At 41.0% G+C, this 22,651-nt stretch overlaps 1 protein-coding gene across 2 annotated transcripts; it reads left to right on the forward strand.

The window, feature by feature from the left end:
- Positions 1 to 2,227: 2,227 nt before the first annotated feature.
- MAT2B (methionine adenosyltransferase 2 non-catalytic beta subunit) lies at positions 2,228 to 15,491 on the forward strand. 2 transcript variants are annotated; one of them, XM_058848348.1, is made up of 8 exons: positions 2,228 to 2,385; positions 5,397 to 5,591; positions 6,448 to 6,562; positions 6,851 to 7,003; positions 9,775 to 9,968; positions 10,923 to 11,036; positions 12,028 to 12,224; positions 14,613 to 15,491. In XM_058848348.1, exons 1-7 carry the CDS (start codon positions 2,323 to 2,325, stop codon positions 12,196 to 12,198), a joined length of 1,005 nt encoding a protein of 334 aa, XP_058704331.1. In that variant the 5' UTR covers positions 2,228 to 2,322; the 3' UTR covers positions 12,199 to 12,224; positions 14,613 to 15,491. The 2 variants fall into 2 exon arrangements, with proteins under 2 accessions (XP_058704331.1, XP_058704330.1); XM_058848347.1 differs by lacking the exon at positions 14,613 to 15,491 and having other exon boundaries at positions 12,028 to 13,634.
- Positions 15,492 to 22,651: the final 7,160 nt, after the last annotated feature.

Consider the following 22,651-nt stretch of genomic DNA (forward strand, 5'->3'; position numbering starts at 1 on the left):
ATGCTGCTGGAAATGGAGCAGGTAAGGCTCTGGGTATTTGCGTTAACAGGTTGCTACCACACTTTGGTTACAAAATCAAGGGAAAAGCAAATGGGGAGGAGAGAGGGAGACTTAATTATGCTTTAGTCTCTTTGAATTACAGTCTGAAATGTTAATTTAATGAGTGGTCCATTTAGTCACCCAGGGATGCATAATGCTTAAGTGACTGTGATCTAGACAGCAATATAATTTTTATTGTAAAATCATAGTGTTTCATAAAGTGGATGTAACAATAATAAAGAAATTAAAAGTGTAGGTAGAACACTATTATTATAGAATACGAGTTCTGACTTGAGGTAAATATTTGAGAAAAAAATAGATTATATTATATAATGGAGATACAAAAACTACATATAATTTAACTTATTGTGGTGACAAAGATGGTAAGACATTTTACAAGCTCATTTATGATTGTAGCTTGAGATTTCAGTGTTATGCTTTTGCTATATTCCTCTTGCTCTGAACCCGAAAGACAAAATTATTATTTCCCCATCATGGTATTTTTGTTAAAATGGACAGGGGAGCTCTTCCAGGCTGTGTTGGGAGAAAATGATGTGACATCAGGTCTTACCTCCATGCTGCTAAACAGTTTGGTATTTCTTGGTAGATTGTTCTTCTTGATTTCAAACTATAAATTACTGATATTTTGAAATAGAATTCTAAAGTTAATGGAAAGGAATTAAATGTCAATAGTTTGTTACATGGGAAAAAAGGGCATCTTTTCAGTCTCATTCCATGAAGGCAGAAACTGGATGAAGTACTTTAATTTTTTTATGCATATGCACTTTTTCTGTCCTTTAAATGCTCATTGTTTGTCAAAAATAAAGGTGATTTACAATATTCTATAAAATTTTAGTATGGTTCTATTAAATTTTGGTAGACTTTTCTGGTTTTCTTCCTTGAGTACTACTAATTAAAACTATTTTAATCAAGTCAATTTGAAATAAATTCATTAGCATAGATACAAATGTGAAGTCGCTAGAGGGAGTTTTGGCCAGTAGTTTTTATGCATCTACTTAACTTCAGTTCTTTTGCTAAAACAATGCTAGGCACAGTCAGAAATGTGAGTCAGAAATGGTACAGTAAAACTTTGTATACAGTATCCTGTTACCTTCAAAACTTCTATTAAAAAAGAAATCAAATCTGTCACCTTGTAAGCATATAATTACACATATCGGATGAGTACTGTAAGCAGTAATTGTGCTCTCAAAAACAACCCCCTCTGTGGGATTTACCAGTTGCTTTTACATTGAACTCTGGAAAAAGGCAAATTGAAAATGCTTATTTTTCTCCATTCTTAAAGGAGGAATAAAGTGATTTATAGTGAATACGTGACAGAGCTATATGCAGGATACTATGATATTTTGGTCTAATTCTGAACTTCCCCTTTGTTTTTTACAAATGAGAAATCACAATAGAAAAGTTCACAGTTTCAATAGGCGAAATGTGGTCAAATATTAAAACGCAGCGCCACACAGTACATATTGCAGTAACTTTTATTACTGTTTAAAACACCATGACCATGAAAAGCGGAGCCAGCCCTGCAGGTACGGCAGCCCCAGCGTTTGCGGTGCCCCGGGACCACAGGGCCCCTCTGCTTCCCTTCGCCGCGCTGAGGCCGGGAGCGTTACGGGGCCACAGCGGCCGCTTTTCCCAGCCGCGGGCGCTGCTGCTGTGAGGCGCTCGGTACGGCGCTGCTGCTGTGAGGCGCTGTGTGAGGCGCTGTGAGGCGCTCGGTACGGCGCTGCTGCTGTGAGGCGCTCTGAGCGCGCTGTGTGAGGCGCTGTTGCTGTGAGGCGCTCTGTGAGGCGCTGCAAGGAGCGGTTGCTCTGAGGCCGCTGTGTGAGGCGCTGTTGCTGTGAGGCGCTGTACGAGGCACGCTGCGGGGCGCGGTTGCTGTGAGGCGCTGTGTGAGGCGCTGTTGGTGTGAGGCGCTGTTGGTGTGAGGCGCGGTTGTTGTGAGGCGCTGTTGCTGTAAGGCGCTGTTGGTGTGAGGCGCGGTTGGTGTGAGGCGCTGTTGGTGTGAGGCGCTGTGCCGCGGGGCGGGGCTGCCTGTGGGCACTGACAGCTCGCGCGCCCACCCCGCCCGCTCCCGGCCCGCACGTGCGCCCTCCCTGTCCCTTTAATACCCGTCCTGGCCCCGCCCCCTCGGCGCTCCCCGGCCAATGAGTGCGCGGCGTCGGGAGGCGCGTGCGTCGGGCCCGTGGCGCGGAGAGGGCGCCCCCTGCCGTGCGGCGCTCAGCACGGGCGCGGAGCCTCCCTCGCGCAGCGCCGGGCCCCGCCATGGTCGGCCGGGAGAAGGAGCTCAGGATCCGCTTCGCGCCGGGACGCTGCGAGCTCGTGGAGGTGAGGGCGGCGGGGCCGGCAGCCCGCCGCGGGGCGGCTGTGCCGCTGTGCAGCGCGGGGCCGGGCGGGCAGGCCCGGAGCGCTGACGCGTTCGCCGCGGGGCCGCGGCCGCTGGGGCTGCGCCTTGAGGGGCCGCAGCTACCTGAGAACTGCAGCTGGGAGCGCCCGCGGGCTCCGCGAGTTGGGTTGTTTTGTGTCCTCATGGGGACGCTGTGCTCGCTCGGCAGCCCGCGGGGCTCGGCAGCCCGCCGTGCTCGGCAGCCCGCGGGGCTCGGCAGCCCGCCGTGCCGCTCTCGGTGAGCCCGCGGGGCTCGGCAGCCCGCCGTGCTCGGCAGCCTGCGGTGCTCGGCAGCCCGCCGTGCCGCTCTCGGTGAGCCCGTGGCCCAGGGAAGGGCTCGGCGGTAGCGGCTGTGAGCGGGAATTGCACACAGGATTCCTCTGGCAGGAGCGTCCCTGCTGCTGTCCCGGGCGGGGTCGGTGGTGCCCCACAGGTGTACGTGAGTTGCCGCGACAGTGAGGTTGGGCGTGTAGGGAAAGACAGAACAAGTCCAGGTAACGCGACTGTAGATTCACCTGTCGTTCTGAGCCTTTGGAAAGCCACAGGCTTTGCCTTTTGTTTTCTGTGGCTGCAGGGAATGTCAGAGCTGAGAGAGCTCAGTCTCACGTTTCCTTCCCTGTAGTGACTTGGATCTCATTGTGTTATGTTGTAAATCTGTTACACCAGTAGCTTCCGGCTTTTAGTGGCCATTCCTTAAACTGGTGGTTTGAATTCATCATGATTTTCTAAAGAAAAATACAGAACTTGAAAAGCTTTATAAAAAACTTTAAAAGCACTTGTTTCTGGTTTTCAGCTTGAAATGCATCGTGTTTTGTTCTTTTTATAAATTATACTGTTATTTTATAGTTTAGTAATGTCTACAAAGTGATCTGGTGCCTCATAAATGCTATTTTTTAATCTGATAATGATGTAACTTGTTTATGTGCATGAGACTTCTAAACACAATGCCTTTTTGCTATTTTTGGTTAATATGGACATCAGATGACAATAAATGGGTAGCTGCATTAGAAACCTCAAAACTGTATGTTTCAGTAGTGTTGGTAGACTATAGAAATGCTGTTGCAGCTTGGTCGTGTCCTGTGAAGGAGCAAAGCAGCATACAGGGAAAGAGTTCATCTGTTCAGGTTGTTTATCACAGTAGTGTTCAAATTTCTGTCAAGAAGAGGTTCAAACTGGTAATTACTTGGTGTTGGATTTTTGAGAAACATCTGTCATTTGTCTTTCAGAAACAAGGGGCAGGAATCAATTAGTCTTGCAGACAACAGCAGTAGTATGCAAGATGTGCTTGGTGAAAGCTGTGTTTGTGTCCAGTTCAAGCTGTGCTGCTGATGTAACATCATCTTTATGATATGTAAAATAAACAAACTTAGATGAATGAGGCTTTAAAACATCAAATTTGCAAATGACACTTGGTTTTGTGTTGGTCACTTCCTTCTTACTGCAGATATTCAGTTGTGTTTTTAGAGAACCTTTTGACTCTGTTTTGCAGCAATTGGTGGATATTTTTTAGCAGGCACCTCTGGCTGTGGAAGCCCTGATCATAGGTCCTGTGACACTGTGCAGACTTTGCTAAGGGAAGTACAGAATAAAATAGTAGTTGCATGGTCTTGCTCATGCTTTAGAGATGGTAAATGAGCTTGTGTTCTCAGGTAAAATTTAAGTAACTTTTTGAACATCACTTGCTGTAGTCTGTCATTTTCAGGCAATTGTCCAGAAATAAAGTATCAATTATCATCCCCTACTAATGGGAATAAGTCAGCCTTCATCTGGAGATTTAAAGTTCAGAAAAATACATGCCCTGTGCTGGGAACTTGAAACAGTTGTTTTGATGTAGGCTGTTTCCATCATGCTGTTCTGCCTATACCCTTATGGAACAAAAGCTTTGTAACTTCATGGGTGAAAGACAGTAATTTGGAAGTGGCTTCCTGTGCTGCAGTCAAAAAGTAGCAGTCTGGTACAGTGCTTAGAAATTACTGGTCTATTGAGATTGCATAGCAGAAAACATTCTATGATAGTATAATTCTACAGGAATTATAGTAATTTGTCACAAATTGTCCTTGTGTGTAAAGTGGTCAGGAAATCCAAGATTTGTGGATTCTGCACACCCAAAGTTTTTTCTGCACAGGCATGGTAATGATATGCTTTCATTTTTGTTTTTAGCAGGCAGATTTTGGGGTTATTTATGGCAGATATAGAAGGAAAACATCAAAGGAAAATAAAGATTTCAGAGACAAACATGGATCTTGTGTTTGGTGTCTTGAAAACTTGATGTTCTGGTGAGAGGTGGGATGAAGTTTGTGTGTACTAATGTTCACAAGCTGTCCCAAGTACCAAAATGTGCAGGAGCTAAAGTACAGCTTTAGTCTATTGAATAGTTTGAGAACTGAAATTGTCAAATCACTTCCAGATGCATTTTGTAAAACTGACAAGAGATCCGTATCTTGGTTTTACTTATTAATAGACTATTGTGTTGAATAACAACTAATTACTCTTCTATTTAATAATAATATAAAATATTTTAATTACTACAGTAACTTGTATTGTATTGCTACAGCTTTTAACAGGCACAGTGTATCCAGAATTATTTGTTGTAGGATTTGGACCCTAAATGTTACATCTTTTGGGTCCATTTTCTAAAGAAGCTATTTCCCTCCTTTTAGATTGCACAAAGTTATCAGCTTTTGAATGAACTTAAAAATTTGTCTTTACTAGAATTTTGTTGTAGAAGTAAGTGAGTTGCTCACTGAAGTTTTGTTTTCATTACCTTTGAACATAAGTTTAAGTAAATGACTGCTTCAGTATTGGTCCTCCCAGATGTTGGTGTTCCATGAGACACTCCAAAAGATTCAGGAGAAGCTTTTTTAGTACTCTGACTGTAGTCTTGCATACTTTTAAAGAAAAAATAGTAAAAACTACAGTAGAAACAAAACTTTTCCTGTTGTCATTTCCCTAGGAAGATGTTGATGTTCCCAGTAGGCGAGTTTTGATCACTGGTGCTACGGGACTTCTTGGCAGAGCTGTATTTAAAGAATTCAATGAAAATAATTGGAACGCAGTTGGTTGTGGATACAGGAGAGCTCAGCCCAGATTTGAACAGATTAATCTTCTGGACTCTATTGCAGTTCATGACATTATCCATGATTTTCAAGTAAGTTTTTGGAGTGTAAAGTGGATGGGAGGGGTACTTTATGTGTCCAGTAGTCAGCTGCCAGATAGTGCTGCTGAGTTCTGGGGCGTGAGTGGGGCTGGTGCTTTGGCAGGGCTCTGACAAGGGGCAGCTGTGTGTTCTGCCCCACCCAGAGCAGAGGTTTGCTCTGTAGGTACAGAGGGCTCTGCTCTTTGCTGTGCTCACCACAGGCAGGCTCTAGGCACAGCTGTAAGTGCTAGCAGACTGGAAAGGAGAAGATACATTTATTGACACAATAATGTGTCAACATGCAGTTCTGGGGAAGTGGAGGAATATTTGAATACAACAGCAGTAATTCTCTGTAGTGGGCAGTGTTCACTGGTTTTTCAGACTGAGTGCCAAGAGGAATATATAAAACCTGAAATACATTATGCAGGGTGCTATTCTGTAGAAGAGTAAATATTATCTTAATAATCTGCATACATCAAGTAAGCCATGTGTAAATATTATACCTAAAAATTTTTAGTACCCTTGTGTGTGTGAGAGATGTATCTTATATTAATATATATTTTACTATACTGAGTTAAAAAGAAAAAAATCCCCACCATTTCAAAGCTGCTGTAAAATTGAAGCTACTGGAGACCATAATTGCACAATTAATGATAAATGCTTTTCGTATCTTGAAACAGCATGCTTTTATTAGTATTGTTAGTAAAAAGATACTAAAGAAAAGGTGTTCCTCAGAATTCCTACAGAATGCTGTAATTAAAAATAACTTTATTACTTAGTTTTGCCTGAGGGGTGTCATTGCTAGAGTTAGGGTGCAACTGCCATCTCTTGATATGTTGGTTGTTTAAAATTAGTCTTTAATTTCCAGCCTCATGTTATAGTGCACTGTGCTGCTGAGAGAAGGCCAGATGTTGTAGAAAGTCAACCAGATGCTGCTTCTCAGCTCAATGTGGCTGCTTCAGCAAACTTAGCAAAGGAGGCAGGTAAGGAGACCATCTCATGGATTTGGTGTCTTATTAAAATCCTGCATCTATTTATACAGGAGCATCAATGCAAATGGTACAAGTGTGAATGTCACTTCTGCCATCAGTGTGCTGTCAACCTGTTTTCCGTAAGAGTGGTGTGCACAACTCTGAAGGATCAGGGAACAGACAAAACAGCAGGAATGAATGTGCATGAAAGATGAGATCCTTGGGAGGATTTAAGGGTCTGTTGGGATTTCAAAGAAGGTATGAATTAGTATAAATTATCTATAAACATTTTCTTCTTAGCTGGAGTTGGAGCATTTCTGATCTACATTAGTACAGACTATGTATTTGATGGAACAAGCCCTCCATATAAAGAGACTGATGTACCAAATCCCCTGAATTTATATGGTAAAACCAAACTGGAGGGCGAAAAGGCAGTTCTGGAAAACAATGAAGGTAAGACACTCAACTATTTTTAATATAGGTTTTCTATTTTTACTCACTTATATATTAGCTTAGTAGACTTAAGCCAGTGATGAAGTTGCAAAACCATGGAAACGAATTTCAGAGAAGAATGTGATTAGGAGTTGGTCTCCTTGCTCATGAGCAATCCCTCTTGCTTATATCTTGACTAAAGCTTTTATTTCTTACCTGTTCCAGTCTTTATTCATGTTAATTGTCTCTCTCTGATGGATATTCAAGAGCCTTTGTCTGTTGTGAATCTGCAGTTCCTAAAGAAAGATAAAATACTTCATTCAATAGATAGCTGCAGTTATTTATGGGGATGCATTGCAAGTGTTGTCAGTGTATGTTTGCTTAAAGGGAAAACCAGACATGTGATTCAGTAATAATACAGCTCAAATCAACATGAAGCATTGTTTCTCTTTGGGTTCTGCTCTATTACATATGCCAACAGGCCACTCATGTTGGTTTTACTCACCTTCACACATCAGATTCCTTCTTGTAATAGTTTCTAAAGGGTTAATAACATATTTATTGTTTTAAACAACAGGATTTTTAAAATTTGTTTATGTCTTTTCTTAATGAAAATTTGGCATACAAAATATACAAACGTAATTTTAAAAATTCTACTTAAGGGAAAAGAGCATGTTCCCTTTAATTAAAGATTTGTTTCTTGTATAAAGAGAGATTTGGCTGTTTCTAGTTAGTACACTGTTAGTGTCCATTCAAAGATTATAAGGAAAGAAGCGCTTGTTTTTTTTAATCAAAAAATCTGAAGAAAATAATCTCAGTACACATGCAGAAGAGGCTTCTGATATGTCAGTATGATACACTCTGGTTTTGTGCTTCCCAACCAGAGAACCAGTTTAACAACCTATTGTTAAATTAATGTGATGGTCTTCCAGTAAGTAAATATGCTGTGTATGATGGATGTGGCATTAGTAGTAAGAAAGAAACTTTGTAAAAAAATACTTTGATAAGAAAAGTCTTGTTTAAGTAAAAACAAATTTAAATGACAAGTTATTCCCTCCACCTCTAGATTAAATACCATCTCTGAATTTGACTGTGATGCTGTTTGCTCCCTCTTCTAGATTGCTAATGAAGATAAGACTTTACCAAATCCAAGTATGTGTGGGTATCTTGCCAGACACTTCCCCCAGCTCAACACTGCAGTTTGGTTTTGTAAACTTTTGGAGCAGGATCTGTCAGGCAGCAGTGGTGTTATTAGCAGGAGGAGTGTCGAGATGGTGCTGAGTAAAGAGTTAGAATATATGACTTCTCTTGATTCATACAAATACATGTATTTTCCATGTACTGCTGTTCCAACCACTAATTTGCTGATATGGTGTAGGTAGAATTCATTTGGTCAAATCTGTAGCTGTGTTAACTGCCCTGTCCATTTCTGTTGTAAAATGCAGAAATCTCCCGTAAGTGGGTTTAACATTTTTTTTAAAAAGATACTTTACCTTGGTTAAAACAGGATACACACATATATATATGTGTGTGTGTGTATATGTATGTATGTATGTGTGTATATATATGTATGTATATGTATATAGTCATGCTTGTAAAACTACAAAGTGTTAAGAGGTCCTAAGAGCTGTTAGTCCTGAGGCTGATCCTCTCCATGTCCCAGAGAGATGAGAATGAAAGGAAAGCAGTTGTCTTCTCAAAGAATGAATATTTTTAAAGCAATTAAAAAATAGATGTTTCAACTAGTATTTAAAGAGAAAGTACTTACCTGCTGAATGACCAAATAACTGCTTCTAGAAGCAGCAGGAAATCAGTGTCATGTTGGGTTTTCTATTTGTTTTTCTTGTCTAAGTACTTATTGTGGTTTACTTCTCTGAGAATAATTTCTGTATTAGCTTTTTCTGTTTGTCTCTCTAATAGCTATAGCATTTCCCTCCAAATGTATTAAGAATGGCAATGTTTTGGTGACTTCAACTTCTAATTTCAGTTCTGATTTTTTTGTTTTCTCTTTCAGCAAAACTATTACTTTTAAGTAATTTGTCATAGCCTTGGATTTCTTCTCAGAGGCTTTTTGAGTCTTCATGATAGAGATATACTAGTATGATATATTCCATCATGAAATATGCTTCTCTTTGCATTTTGTTAATTTCTCAAATCACTGTCCTGGAATCTTATTATTTACTATTTTTTTACTCTTTATTATTACTAAATATTTACATTATTTACTATTGTATTCTGTGAACCTATTCATTGTTTGTCAAGCTTTTAATTTATTTCAAAAGTCATATCTTTTTTCCTTATTATTTTCTTAATATTATTTTAAATAATATCCTCCTTTATTCAGGAGGTTTCTGCATGGTGGGTGAAAAATCTTTATAATTGATGCCTGAATATGATGACTTGTGATTAGTAGGATTTTTTCTCCTTGCTCTTACCTAGTGAGGATGGCAAGTGCTGAAGTAACTGCACGGAGTAGTTGTTTTTTTAAATTTTTTAATTTTTGCTTTAATCCAAACAGGCATCTTTATGCAATTAATTAAGGCTTATTAACTTTCTGGAAATAATGGCATAAATGAAAATAAATAATAATATAATAATGTCTAAAATTTTAGTGTTTATAAACTGATTTTGATATAAATTAAAATTCTATTCTGTGAGCCAACATACTACTTGCATTTTATTTATGATTTGTAGATGCTTAATATGATCAGCATATTTCTTAACACTTCCACTTTTCAGATTATGCTGCAGCATTTGTTCCCACCCATGATCTAAAATATTATTTCTTTTAGAAACTGCAGTACTTAGGATTCCTGTCTTGTATGGAGAGGTGGAAAGACTGGAGGAAAGTGCTGTGACAGTAATGTTTGATAAAGTACAGTTCAGTAATAAATCTGCCAACATGGACCACTGGCAACAGAGATTTCCTACCAATGTCAAGGATGTAGCAGCTGTTTGCAGACAACTGGCAGAGAAGAGAATGCTGGTAAGAGTGGCAAGAAATGAGCCTCTGCAAGGTGAAAACCATTTGAGTTCTCAGCTTTGCTTCTGAACAACTGAGAACTGCACATCACCTGGATTATTTGCATTTCTGGAGTGCTAGGAGGGAGGAAAGAACTGGCTGTAATACTATAGCATCTTTGCATGACTATAAGGGTATTGTGGTCTTTGAAACAAAAGTGGTTCAAGGGATGGGACTAGAACCTTCTGAAAATTGTTTTGTGTCTTCTGGTATAGAGAGAATTAGAAATGTTGAATTCATTCTGATATGCCTTTTACAAATTGCTAGTTTGAACTAAACAAAATCATATGTTTGAATGTAATTCTCAAATATGCCTTTGTTTATTGTATTAACACTGAAGTGGGAAAACAAAGCCCCTGGCCTGAATTACTTCCTTGTATTTGTTCACCACAGCACCTTCAGATTACCATCTTCACAAGGTAACAGAACCAAACAGTAAACAACCGCCTTTATTTTTTCATACAGTAACTTTGTAAACATGGACCGTGGACATGGTGCAGTCAGCTTGACTGGAGTTGTACAGGGTTTGCAGCTTAACATTCAGAATGTGTGTAATGCCTTTTGCCTTTGTTTTTGAGTGAGTGAACATCACAGAACAGCTGAGTTCCTCCTCCCCATCTCTTTGATCTTGCTTGGTTGGTGGGCAGCTCCTTTCCCTCCTGTTCATTCTACAGTACAGGACACAAGCTGTTTGTGAAGTCAGGTCAGATAGAAGTAAACACCATTTTCCCATCTCAGTCCCTGCTTGGGTGTTCTCTGAAAGGGTACATGTGTTTCTAGAACACCTCTGAGGTAGTGTAAGATGCCTTTTGAGATAGGGTCTTGCTGGATACTAATTCTGCACAGTTCTTGCACAGGAATTAGCCTGAGGGCCTGCTGGCTGCTTCCTTTCATCTGAGTTTCCTCTTTCTTCTCTAGGACCCATCAATAAAAGGTACCTTTCACTGGTCTGGCAATGAACAGATGACTAAGTATGAGATGGCCTGTGCAATTGCAGATGCTTTCAACCTTCCCAGCAGCCACTTGAGACCAGTAAGTGATGTGTTGTTGGACATATAGGCAGACAGATGTGCCTGATCATTGCAAGTAGCAGGTCTCCTGCTGGCTGTGCAAGTGAGCTTCCTCTTCAGCATGGGCTGTGTCCAGTACAGCAGCTCTGTTGCTGAGAGGATTTGCTGGTATCAAGCTCAGGAGAACAAGAGCTGCTTTGACCTGCTGAATTAGGAAAATTAGTCAGTTGGTCAGTCACCAGTGTTCCAGTCTGTAGTGTAATGATATTTCTGCAGATCAGTTCCCCTTAGTCACAAGCAAATCTGTACTTTTATATTAAAGATTGATAGAACATTAACTTGAAGATAGGGCTCTGTAAAGGCTGTGCAATGTCCAGATTTATTTCTGAATACATTTACTTAAGAGCTACAAATTATTTTTGCTTTGCTTAAAACACACCTCCTGCAGTTTTATTGACACTTGAGACTACTCTTAAAGATGTACTTGTAATGTGGTGGGCATATAAAAGGTCAGGAAGATTTTATCTATGTACAAAATAAATTCTGAGGATTCAGAATTGTTGAACACTGGAACTCAAATGTGACTTGGAAGATGGAAGAAAAACAATGGAGAACACTTAGTCTTAATTTTTTCTGTCCAACTCTTTTTCTGTTTGAGTATATTGATCAAGACATGGTTCCATTTACATTCTGGAGCATTCCTTACCTTGTGACAATAATCACAGAGTGAAAATATGAATAAAATGTTGAAAAACACAAATAGTTGCAGTAAAGAGAGTGAGAAAAATTTCCCTTAAGACAATTCACATGGCCTGATGTGTTGAAATAAAGTTAACAATAAAACAAGTAAATAGCAAAAAAATCCAAACTACAAAAAACCCCACAAAATAGTTGGGAGGGTTAATCTATATCTGTACAGAAAGCTGTGAAGAAAAAGTTCTAATGTACAAGTATTTTTCAGTCACTTCTGATTGCTTACTGGTGTGGGGCTTTTCTCCTGTTTCTGATTTTAGATTACTGATAGTCCAGTTGTGGGTGCTCTTCGTCCGAAGAATGCTCAGCTGGACTGCTCCAAGTTGGAGATGCTGGGGATAGGTCAGAGAACGCCATTTCGAGCTGGGATCAGAGAATCACTTTGGCCTTTCCTTGTTGACAAGAGATGGAGACAGACAGTCTTCCATTAGTTTGTAACTTTTCTAGTAAAAGTATGGTATGTGGCACTTTTTTAAAAGAAAAAATAGTTTTGTATGAGTGTTCTTAAATTGTGACATTTATGAGCTTTCATTTAATTGGGTAAACAAATGGTCTTGCACTAGTGAAACTTAGCCTAAAAAATGTTCAGTGACAAAAACTGAGCCTATTTGATGTCATGGGTTTTTCCCTCCATTTGTACCAGTCTAACTTAGTATCTGTTCTTGGTGGATTGAGGTTCTTAGTAATGAGTACTGTGTGATGCTAAGAATGACTCGGATCACTTGCTGACTTACTTTTGGCTGAAATATATTGTTGATGCTTAAGGTCTGTGCCATTGTTGTATATACCATTTCTCTTCATTAAAAGACATGGTCAGTTACTTTATCACCAAAAATCTGAGGGTTTTTTTTTTTTAATTTCTGAAGGTGGTGTTCTTAGGAAGTTAAGCTGAAGTAGGAATCCTTAAATGTTTGTTTTGCTTGAGCTCTGATCAAAATGTTTTTTAAAAAAGTGAGGCTTTATTTTTGCAATTACCAAGTGTACTTTTTATGCTTGAAATATTTTCAGAATGTTCTGTAAATTGAATGCCTGCAGCTTTGTATTTGTACAGTAAGTTGTATGCATTTGTTTTCATGGTGACTTATGGGGGAGGGTGAGGATGGTGGGAAACCATTAGTTTTGACCTGGGGTTTTTTTGGGTGGGGGATTGGAGTTGAAGGATTTTTTTTTTATTTTTTACTGGGTGGTTATTTGTTTTTTTGTATGAAAACACAAAATATCTTCATCCTTCCCTTCCCTTTGTGGGGACAGCATTTGCAACTTGTTAAACTAATGGAAGATCTTTGTTAGTCAGTACATGGGAGATGGAGAGGAAAGAAAAAAAGAAAAATAGTTTGTAGCACTGCAGCGGCTTTTGCACAGATTGTCAGACCTAACACCACTGCAGCTTCTTCTGGAACAGCAAGGTGTATGTGATGAAGGTTTGAAGCATAATAAAACTGCAATAGTCTAATATAAGACAGTCTTTAAAGCTAGACTCAATAGCCAGGTCATGTGGAGGAAGAACATTGTAAAGCTTTGCTTCCTTTTGAAGTTGTTGAATCAACAATATAAATGTTCTGATATTGCTAGCAGATTATTAGTAGAGCTAGTAAAAGGTGCAATTGGATGATCATTTATTTTTCTGAGGCTGAAATGAAGGGGAAGGGAAAGATGTTTAGATTTAATTTTTTTTTAAGTGTATGGGGGAGACACACAAAAATAGACCAATTGAAGGTCTTGTAAAGGTCAGCTTCACATTCAGTCATTTCATTTCAACTGGCATATGCTAAGCATTCATAATCCCAATTTGTTTTTAGTCTGAAGTCCTGATACACACATGGTAACCTATTTCCAAAATTACAATAAATATATATTGCCAGCATGAGAAACAGTTGTTGATTCTTTCTTTACCATCAGGATTTATTTATCTGAATCATAACTGTTTGCACTTCTTGAAATCTGTGTGCCCTTTCAGTGTTGGGGGCTTTTCCCCTCTTTAATTCAGTAATTATTTTCAGGCTTGGATTAGATTGGATCAGTTTCTCTGTCAGTGTCACTGCCTTGGAGATGTGATAAATGTACACACAAAAGATACAGAAGGTGTTGAAATATGAGCCCTGAAACATCTTGGGCCTCAGGGCTGGATCAGGAAGATTCTATGTCCCTTCCCCTTGCAGAGAGCAATTTGGAAGGAAAAAAGGATGACTTCTCTCCCAAAGATAAAGGACCTTAGTGAGATGAGTTGGGCATTTTACTGGAAGGACAAAATTGAAATATTTGAACTTTTTTTCGCACACTGAGCAAGTAAGTCCCGCTGTCCAGTTATAGCCTGTCAGAGGGGATCCATGTCCTCAGCATCCCCCTTGGAGACTGCAGTCTTGAGGCATTTTGCTACTGGACAGACACCTTGGATGACATTTCCCTCCTCTGGTTATAGAAATCTAAGACAGCACCAATAAATATTGTGAGAGGCAGTGAAACTAACACTGTCATTTTCCAATCACTTTAAAGATACGCTGCTGACAGAACTTGTCGTACTCTTTCCTTTGTGTCTCTGGCTTTGTTTCTGACTGTGTGACAGTGGAGGTGTTTGTGTGCATCCACAGGGGCCAGGAACTTTCAAGGGTCAAAATAATTTTGATTGCATGAGACAGTCTTGGCGTTGGGAGGAAGGAGTGGCCTCTTTTTCCAGCAGCTGTGCCAATTTCTGCCAGGTTAGAGATTGTGGAAGTATGGCAATACACAGTCCTCGATCCATTTGAGGGTTGTTGGAGGTTTATATTCATTTATTCATTGCTGTCTGTCAGCAGTGGGCATAAAGAAAGAAAAGTCACTGGTTTTAAAGTCTCATTTTCTGTTTCAGGCTGCAACAATGCAGTAGAAGCCCAGCAGAGAAGGGGCTGATGTGTGTCTCAAACACTGATAGCTGGATGGCTGTGGAGCAGGCCAAGGACTGTTGGTGTCTGGTGAAGAGGCCATATAGGGGTTGGGCAGCACTTTTCTGGGACAAACATCCTTGTTCTGGCTGCTGAACATAAGCACAATACATACAGCACAAGCATGGGAATGTGGTCCAGAAGTGCTTACATTTTTTAAAAAGATCCCAAAGCTTTCTGACCTATTTCTTGATTTAGAAGAAGGGACTTTAGGATAACTAATTTGCATAGAAAGTGATAAACTTCTCTCTGGGGCAGGGAAACCTTATCTAGGGAAAGGTACCCTGACCAAGCCCAGGACCCTGGGTACCCCATCACCTGGATCAGCACTGGAGCCAGGACTGGTGATCTCTTTTTCTCCCTTTTTTCTTCTTTCCCTCTCTTTAATTAATCTCTTCCTCTCTCTCTCTCTCTCTCTTCCCTTTCACCCTTCTCCTTTATGTAAAACCCCCTGCCATGTGCTTATGTAGGAGGTCAGGGACTAACTGGTATCAAATTCCATGCCAAGTGTGTAATTCACTAATAAAACTTTGTAAGCTTTTGTAGACCCTCTGACTTTCGTTGTTCTTTACAATATTTGAGTCATTTGAAGAAATCTCCTGGTGGTTTTGGGAAGCACAAGTGTAAGAAATGTTTGCTTTTCAATAGAAACTCTGTGTAAGTGCCAGTGATGTAATCTCCAAGGACTTTTGTGCAGAGCTGGACTTTGAAGCTCATGAAAGTTATAAACCAAATTGTTGCAAATTTTTGGTCATTTTGCAGTTTTTGTTAATTTTTGCTTTTAGGGTTTAAGCTGCCTCCTTGCATTCTAAATTTCCAGTTTGCTAATAGTCAAGTTCCAAATTTGCTAAGGCTTCTGCAAACAAACTGAAGAAGGAAAATGTGTTTTGACTATTGAACTAATATGATTGCACAGAAGTTAGCTATTGTTTACATTATACACGTATTTATGCATTTTAAAACTACTGTTCATGCAAAAATATTTTTTCATTGGTGCCTCTATTTTGTCTATGTGCTCTGCACACGCTCTTTAGGGCACAGGGTTGGTTACAGTTTAGGTGTTTAACTGCCCTTTGTTATCTGGCTCTTGTGGTTTTGTTTTCTTGCTTTTCAGCCTCTTCTTTCTTACTTTTACAACAGCTTATGTCTTAGCAACTTTAAGAAATTCCAGATGTACCTGCAGGAGGTACCTGCAGAGCTGTGACCTGTGCCTGTTGGGCACCTGGCAGAGCAGGTAACGTAATCTCCAATGACATCAGTAATTTCTGCCCTAATGTACATGAGGCTGTTTTACATTAACTCACAAATGACATAAATTACTCAAGTTTTAACCATTCTGATCCCACATACTCTGTAATTAAATTGAAGCTGGATGTTCTTTTAAGTGACACATCTTTATTTGCTTCATGTGTTAACTTTACAACCAGTCACTCATGAAACTGCTTGTGCATCTAGCAATTGCAGTGTAACAGGAACTTAAATTAACAACATCTTGTATCACAAGATGAAAATATATAGCCTCCTATAATACCCTCTGGTTTTGATGAAATTTTTGACTTAAGAAATACATTCAATGGTGAGCTTAGTGCTGTCTTGAGGGTCCCTGAGTTGCAGCTTTGAGCTCAGGGAACTTGTGGCTTTGCAGTGTTGCTTGTTTACTTTATAACAACTTTATTCAGTTACTTGCCTGAATTAGCATTTAATTAAAACTTTAGAGAAGTGAGGCTTCTGTCTAAAATAGCTTCTTTATAACCTGAAAAAGGTCTCTTGGGTAGGATTGGCTGTTCAGTGACACTGGCTTCCAAAATAATGACTGCTGTGTAATGTCACAGGGCATTTGCCAGCATGAAAAAATGTCATTAATAGGTATGGAAAAAGAAAAAATATGTAGACAGCAGGGATTAAGAATTACATTAAGAAAACTATTGCAGAAAAGATTTCTCTCTGTCCTTAATGCTCCACTGACTTCAGTAGGGTTCCTTACCATGCTTACATGTAAGTACAGGATAAAACTTCTAAGCATCAGTGCTTGGGAGTACCTAGATGAGAGGTGAATAAGGATACAGATTATGGACTTCCATGCATTTTTAAGTTTTGATAGTACCATACTGGGGATACTGTAATTCAAATTGGTATCAAAGAGTGCAGCAGTTAAGTTCCAAATCTTTTCAGTGCAGTCTAGGAACTGGTGATGGCAGTGAGTGCAATCACAGGGGATGGACCTGATGAGATCCTCAAAGCCATGGCTCCTACTCCAGCCCCAGTGACAATGTTGTACAAGTAACAATGCATGCAAACAGGGCTTACACTGCATTTTATGGGGCTGTTGTATTGTTAGAAGGCAAAGGAGGGACTAAGTTTGTAGTTTTTACTTTAAACAAATCAGAGTGCCTAAAAGTCAAGCAGAGACTAAAGAAACACTGTATGGGAAAAAGTCCTCTTGGACCAACACCACAGCTCTGATGTTTGAGCAAAGGGAACAGCCTGCATGGACAGCAGTTGTGGGAACAGGCTCTGAGTCCTCCAGGGTGGCCAACTTCCAGAAAACAGAAAAGACACACTTGGCAGACATGTCCAAGAAAAGCTTCTTTGAAATTTTGGGGTTGATGTACTTTTAACGCCTGGCTGTACATATAAACATTTTCTCACCTCTTCCTCCCTCTACCAGCACTCCAGCACACAAATCTGTTTTAGTCATCAGTAGGAATTTTAATTGCTTGGAGTTTCTGATCCTCCGTTTATAGACATGCTATATTTGCCTAGTGTGTTTGATACACAACTGCTTGTACTTGTTGCCACTGTCTTGTGGGAAATTTCCAAAACAATCGAGTACTTAACAATTTCAAATACCAGGTTCTTCCCTGTCTTTCCAGTTGATTCAACTGGTGTGTTTTTATTTTTAACTCAACAAGAAAAAGGTCTAATTTTCAGAATTACTGATCATTATCTAATAGCGAGTATCTTGGTCACTATTAGAGTCACTATTCTGAGTCATTAGAATATAGGTAAATCAGAGAGTACTTTTGAAAGTCCTGAGTGATGGATGGACAAATAAAGTAAATATGTAGTATGGATATAAATATATATATAATATATATAATAAAGTTTGGGGGAAAAAAAAGTTTAAAAGGAATTGAAGTTAAGGAATACATTAAACAAGAAGCTTGGATTTGTATATCAGTCCTAGCCACTTAGTTCTGTTGACCCAGGAGATATAAAGAGGTAGCACAAATATCCTATAGAAGTTCAATTAGTTCAACAACAGCTCTGAAGAACTCATATCTAGGGAAAATACCTGAGAGAAGTATTAGAAGGAGAATGCCAACTGCATCGTTTCTACTGTGAAGAAAATTGAGTCCTTCTCTGTAACAGCTGGAAGAAACAAATGGAACAAATCCACAACCTGGGAGAGGTGATGGAATGCAAGCTCAGCAAGTGTGCAGATGGCACCAAATTGTGAGCAGCAGTTGTTATGTTCAAGAACAAGGCTGCCATTCAGACAGATCTAAACAGGGGAACAGACACTGGTAGTAGTCTAAGTGAGTTTATTTGGCCCATTATTCATGAGAAAGGCTGGAGAAGGTCAAATTTTGGAAACTGGAGTAAGTGAGACGTTAAAAGGTTTTATGACTATGTTGGAGCAGACGGTCAATTATAAGTATTAAAAGCTGACAAGGCACAAGGTCAAGATGAATTATATATTTCTATATTCTAGCAAGGGTGAAAAGTATTTTGAGCAGCAAATGCTTTGCAACAATAGAGGTTCAAAAAATGAATGTAGGTCTAAAGAATTGAAAATTAACTAACATGACCTTGTATATAAAGAGGCTTTATTTTGCCCAAATTCAGTTTGTGAATGAAGATGGCAGGAAGGGAAGAATTTGTTAATAGAAGAGTCCAAATGAAAGCAGAGCACATTCCTCTGTGTGATATTCGGTATATTTCCTCAAAGTAGTTAATCTAAATTGTAAATCATTGGTCCTGCAATAGTTTTACTGTTTCTTGCAGGAAAGGGCAATACAGGAATACAGCCCAGTGGGTAACAGCAGGAGTATTTTTTATCCCTCCCAGGTGTGTGAATATCAAAGAGACAATATGAAAAGCTGCTTGGTAACCACAGGTGAAGTGGTTTCTGGTTTTCTCCCTGAGGACCTAGAGCACCAGATATCCTGGGGGACAATCTCTAATTAGCTGAAGGAAAAAAAAAACAGGGACCAAGTTTGTGCCTGATTGTTTCAAGTCTTTAGTGCATAGTTATTCCAATAAAAATGCAATTATGTTCACTGATGACAACGATACACAAAGGCAATGAATACTGGAAGAAAAAAAAAAGCATAGAGGCACATTGAAAGTACAAGATAACCATAAACAAGAGTTCTCCATCTGAAATCAAATACATGAGTGTAAATGAAGATATGCTTAACTCAGTAACTAAAATGTTAAAATGTGTAACATTAATCTTATATTTTCATGAGAACAAGATGTAAATACTTATTTCCTCCTCTCTTTGGGGCAATACAGGTGGAGTTGAATGGAAGTTCAGCAAAATACTTTCGTATTCAGACTTTCTTTTATTTCTATTTTATGAAATAAAATTATGATTTACATTATGATTGGTCTCTTTCTTGTTTGATTTTTGAAGAGGATTTCCAGTAGGAAGAGATAAAACACAGAAAGCTGAGAGTATGGAAATGACTGCAAGGGGTGACACAGAAAACAGAACAAATACTGAAGAGATATGAAAAATGCAAGGTCATGTTCTTCGCAGTGGAGAGAAGGGTCAGAGCCATGATTTAGATCAGCAGGGTACACTGCAGATACATGTCAGGGCTCTGAGGGGGCCCTGCAGCCCCTTCCCCTGGCCCTGGGGCTGGGCTTGCCTGCACTGTGGGCTCAGCTCGAGGATGGGGCTGCCAGGGGAGGCTCAGTGAGGAAGAGCTGGGGGAAAACTCCCTGGGCCTTTGCCCCCAGATGTGACTGTGGCCACTGCCAGGCCCCTTCTCCCCAGAGCTGGGGACAGGCTGTGGCCAGAGGATGAGGAGCTCAGCCTGCCTGCCCCATGGGAAGCCCCTCTGGCTTCTCCCTGGCAAGGGAAGTAAGAAGGCTTATAGGAATAAAAAAGACTCTAGGCTGGGTAAGATTAGAGAAACAACTTAAAATGCTTCCCTTCTTGAGTCTTAATGGTGGCTATTTTGACTTTTTCATTCTAAAGTATTTTACTGATAATTTATTAAAGGACAAAGCACAGCATTGGGCACCAGTGAGCATATAATAGAAGCAGAAGGACTAGAAGAAGATTGAGAACACTGTGGGCTTGTAAATCTGATCTCAGGCAGAAAATGCATGGGGAGCAATTATGCACACAGAACATTTAGATATATGTAATTGCTTAAGGGGAGTCAGCATGGATCCTGGAAAAAAAGATTAGGCAAGATAAATGTGCAGGCAGGACAGCTAGAGTGGATATCATTTATCTGGATTATGGGGAGGGAGGGGAAAAATTTTAATTCTACATAAACTGAAAGATGACTCATTTTCAAAGCCCATAAACATAGCTTGAGAAAAGAAAGCTGGTGGACTGGATTATAGCAGGTAGAGACAACAGGTATAAGTATCATGTAACTCTTGTACAAAAATTCCCCATCTGATTTTCAGAGACTGTTCAGTGAACCCCTGAGGCTTTATGTTTCTCTCAATTGCATTTAAGTAACCCCCACTGGCTCTAGGACTGTCCTGATATAACCTGAATCATGGTAGCAGGTTGTGTGGCAGAGGCTTGAATATCCACTGTCACAGAACCTGGGGATACAGGAAGGGGTTCAGCCTGGCATCAAGCACCCTGGCAGTAATGAAGTCACCCATTACTTGCTCCCTCCATTTATCCCTATTAGATCAGGTGAATAAAACCAGTAACATTCCTCAAGACTTCAGGTCAGGCTCGGGGTCATTATTGGTGTTGGTACTCAGCCACACCTGTGAGAGCTCTTAGTGCTTCGGGTGATGTGCACGAAACTGTGGATGAAGTTTCCAGGAGCCAGTTTCACCCCTTTTACAGTCGAAGGCCAAGTGTCCAGAAGCTGCTTTGGTTTTGGTTTTGTGCTGGGAACAGGTTCCAGAGTGGAGAGTGATTCCTTGTCAGGAAAATCCACCAACACCAGAGGTTTAGGTCCAAAAAGGAGACAGGAGAGTTCTTCAGCTTTATTTGAATAAGGGAGAGTCCACCAGGGCACACACCCAAGGGTTTTCTCTCAGGGTTTTGGAGGGCTCAGCCTCCTTTTATCCCAAACTCCGGCCCCAGGCTGCCCTCTGCCTTTCCCCATTGCTGAGGCACTGGGAAGGTTCAGCCTTCCCAAACCTCCTGCCCCACATTCCAGCCCTGAAGCCACAGTTTTACCCCAAAGGTCACAAGTTGAGCCTCGTGCAGACCTTGCCTGTTTCAGGAGCCAAGCTGTCTGGGCCCGGTAACAAAGCTGCTGCCCAAAGGCAGCAGAGACATTCAGAGCCATCCCAAAGGTGGCTGAACCCACACCTTCACCCATGGAATTGTTTCTAGGGACATGAGCACACATCTTTCCTTTCAACCTCTTCCTTCCCGTGGGGAAAAGCCTCACCCCTTTCGCTTGGCCTCGTTCCCTAAGGTAAGCACAGCCAGCAGCTAGCTCAGAGCCTTCAGAAGGAGTTCTTTGTGCTCTTTCTCCTTACAAAAGGAAGAATTGATACAGGACAGATGTTAATGTCTTCTGATAACGCATTAAGTGGTGCAGGTTAACCCGTGGTAATGATGCAAACAGCCTGTGAATCTTAGCAGGGTGGAATCTGTGTAAAGCAAGTTTTTGTCCAGAGAAGTGAGCTCCAGATGCTGGCTGGGGGAGAGCCCTGCTCTAATGCCCAGCGCCAGTGCAACAGCAGGCACAGCTATTCCTGGAGGAACTCCCCAAGCCTCTTCTTCACACCAGCCTGTCCTGGAAAATGTGTTATCTCCACAAATATCTGGAACAGTTCTCTCATGAAAAAGCTGTATTTTTTTATGTGTGTTGGGGTGGGGGGGTGGGGGAGTTATTCCTGATTCTGGTGCTTTCTTTTTCTCTTTGTTTCTGTTCGTTTCTGGGTTTTCGTTTGCTTTGTTTGGGTTGTCATCTTGTTTAATTGAAGGTCCCTGTGCAGTGTGAAGGTGATGGAATAGACTGAAACTGAAGCAAGTTATCAAAGAGGGTTTCCAACAACCTTTCCTTCTCGAGTTGTCCACTCGCTCAAGAATCAGTGTTTGGGAGCTCTGGTAGTGTTTGCATTGACTTCAAACCTGTCTGAGGCTGAGAGCCCCTCCCTGCCTGTGAGCAGGGCTTGCTGCAAGCGCTCAGTGATGAGCAGAGTGTGCGGGACAATGCCCGTCACTATTGCCATTAGCCAAACACACCAGAGGTCAGCGATAAGGACGGGACATGGGAAAATCCCCGTCTTTGCGGCCGTAAACCAAACACACAGGTGGCCAGGGACAAGAACGGGATATTGGACAAGTCCCGTATTTGCCTCAGTTATTCAAACACGTGGGTGTTCGACACCGGGGGGGATGGAGGGGCTGAATTCCCTTTTTGGGGGGATGAATTCCCTTTTTGGGGGGACGATCCGAGGGGCAGAGCCCCGGGGGGATGGAGGGGCTGAATTCCCTTTTTGGGGGGGGATGAATTCCCTTTTTGGGGGGCTGAATTCCCTTTTTGGGGGGATGAATTCCCTTTCTGGGGGGGTGATCCGAGGGGCACAGTCCCGGGGGGGATGGAGGGGCCGAATTCCCTTTCTGGGGGGCTGAATTCCCTTTTTGGGGGGCTGAATTCCCTTTTTGGGGGGACGATCCGAGGGGCACAGTCCCGGGGGGACGGAGGGGCTGAATTCCCTTTTTTTGGGGCTGAATTCCCTTTTTGGGGGGACGATCCGAGGGGCACAGTCCCGGGGGGATGGAGGGGCTGAATTC

Source organism: Poecile atricapillus, chromosome 13 (assembly GCF_030490865.1).
Source record: "Poecile atricapillus isolate bPoeAtr1 chromosome 13, bPoeAtr1.hap1, whole genome shotgun sequence".
In the NCBI taxonomy this organism is placed as follows: domain Eukaryota; kingdom Metazoa; phylum Chordata; class Aves; order Passeriformes; family Paridae; genus Poecile; species Poecile atricapillus.

Coding starts and splice junctions, on each gene's coding strand:
- MAT2B (XM_058848348.1), top strand. CDS start 2,323: ATGGTCGGCCGGGAGAAGGAGCTCAGGATCCGCTTCGCGCCGGGACGC. Junction 5,592..6,447: donor ACATTATCCATGATTTTCAA/GTAAGTTTTTGG, acceptor TTTAATTTCCAG/CCTCATGTTATAGTGCACTG. Junction 9,969..10,922: donor TGGCAGAGAAGAGAATGCTG/GTAAGAGTGGCA, acceptor TTTCTTCTCTAG/GACCCATCAATAAAAGGTAC.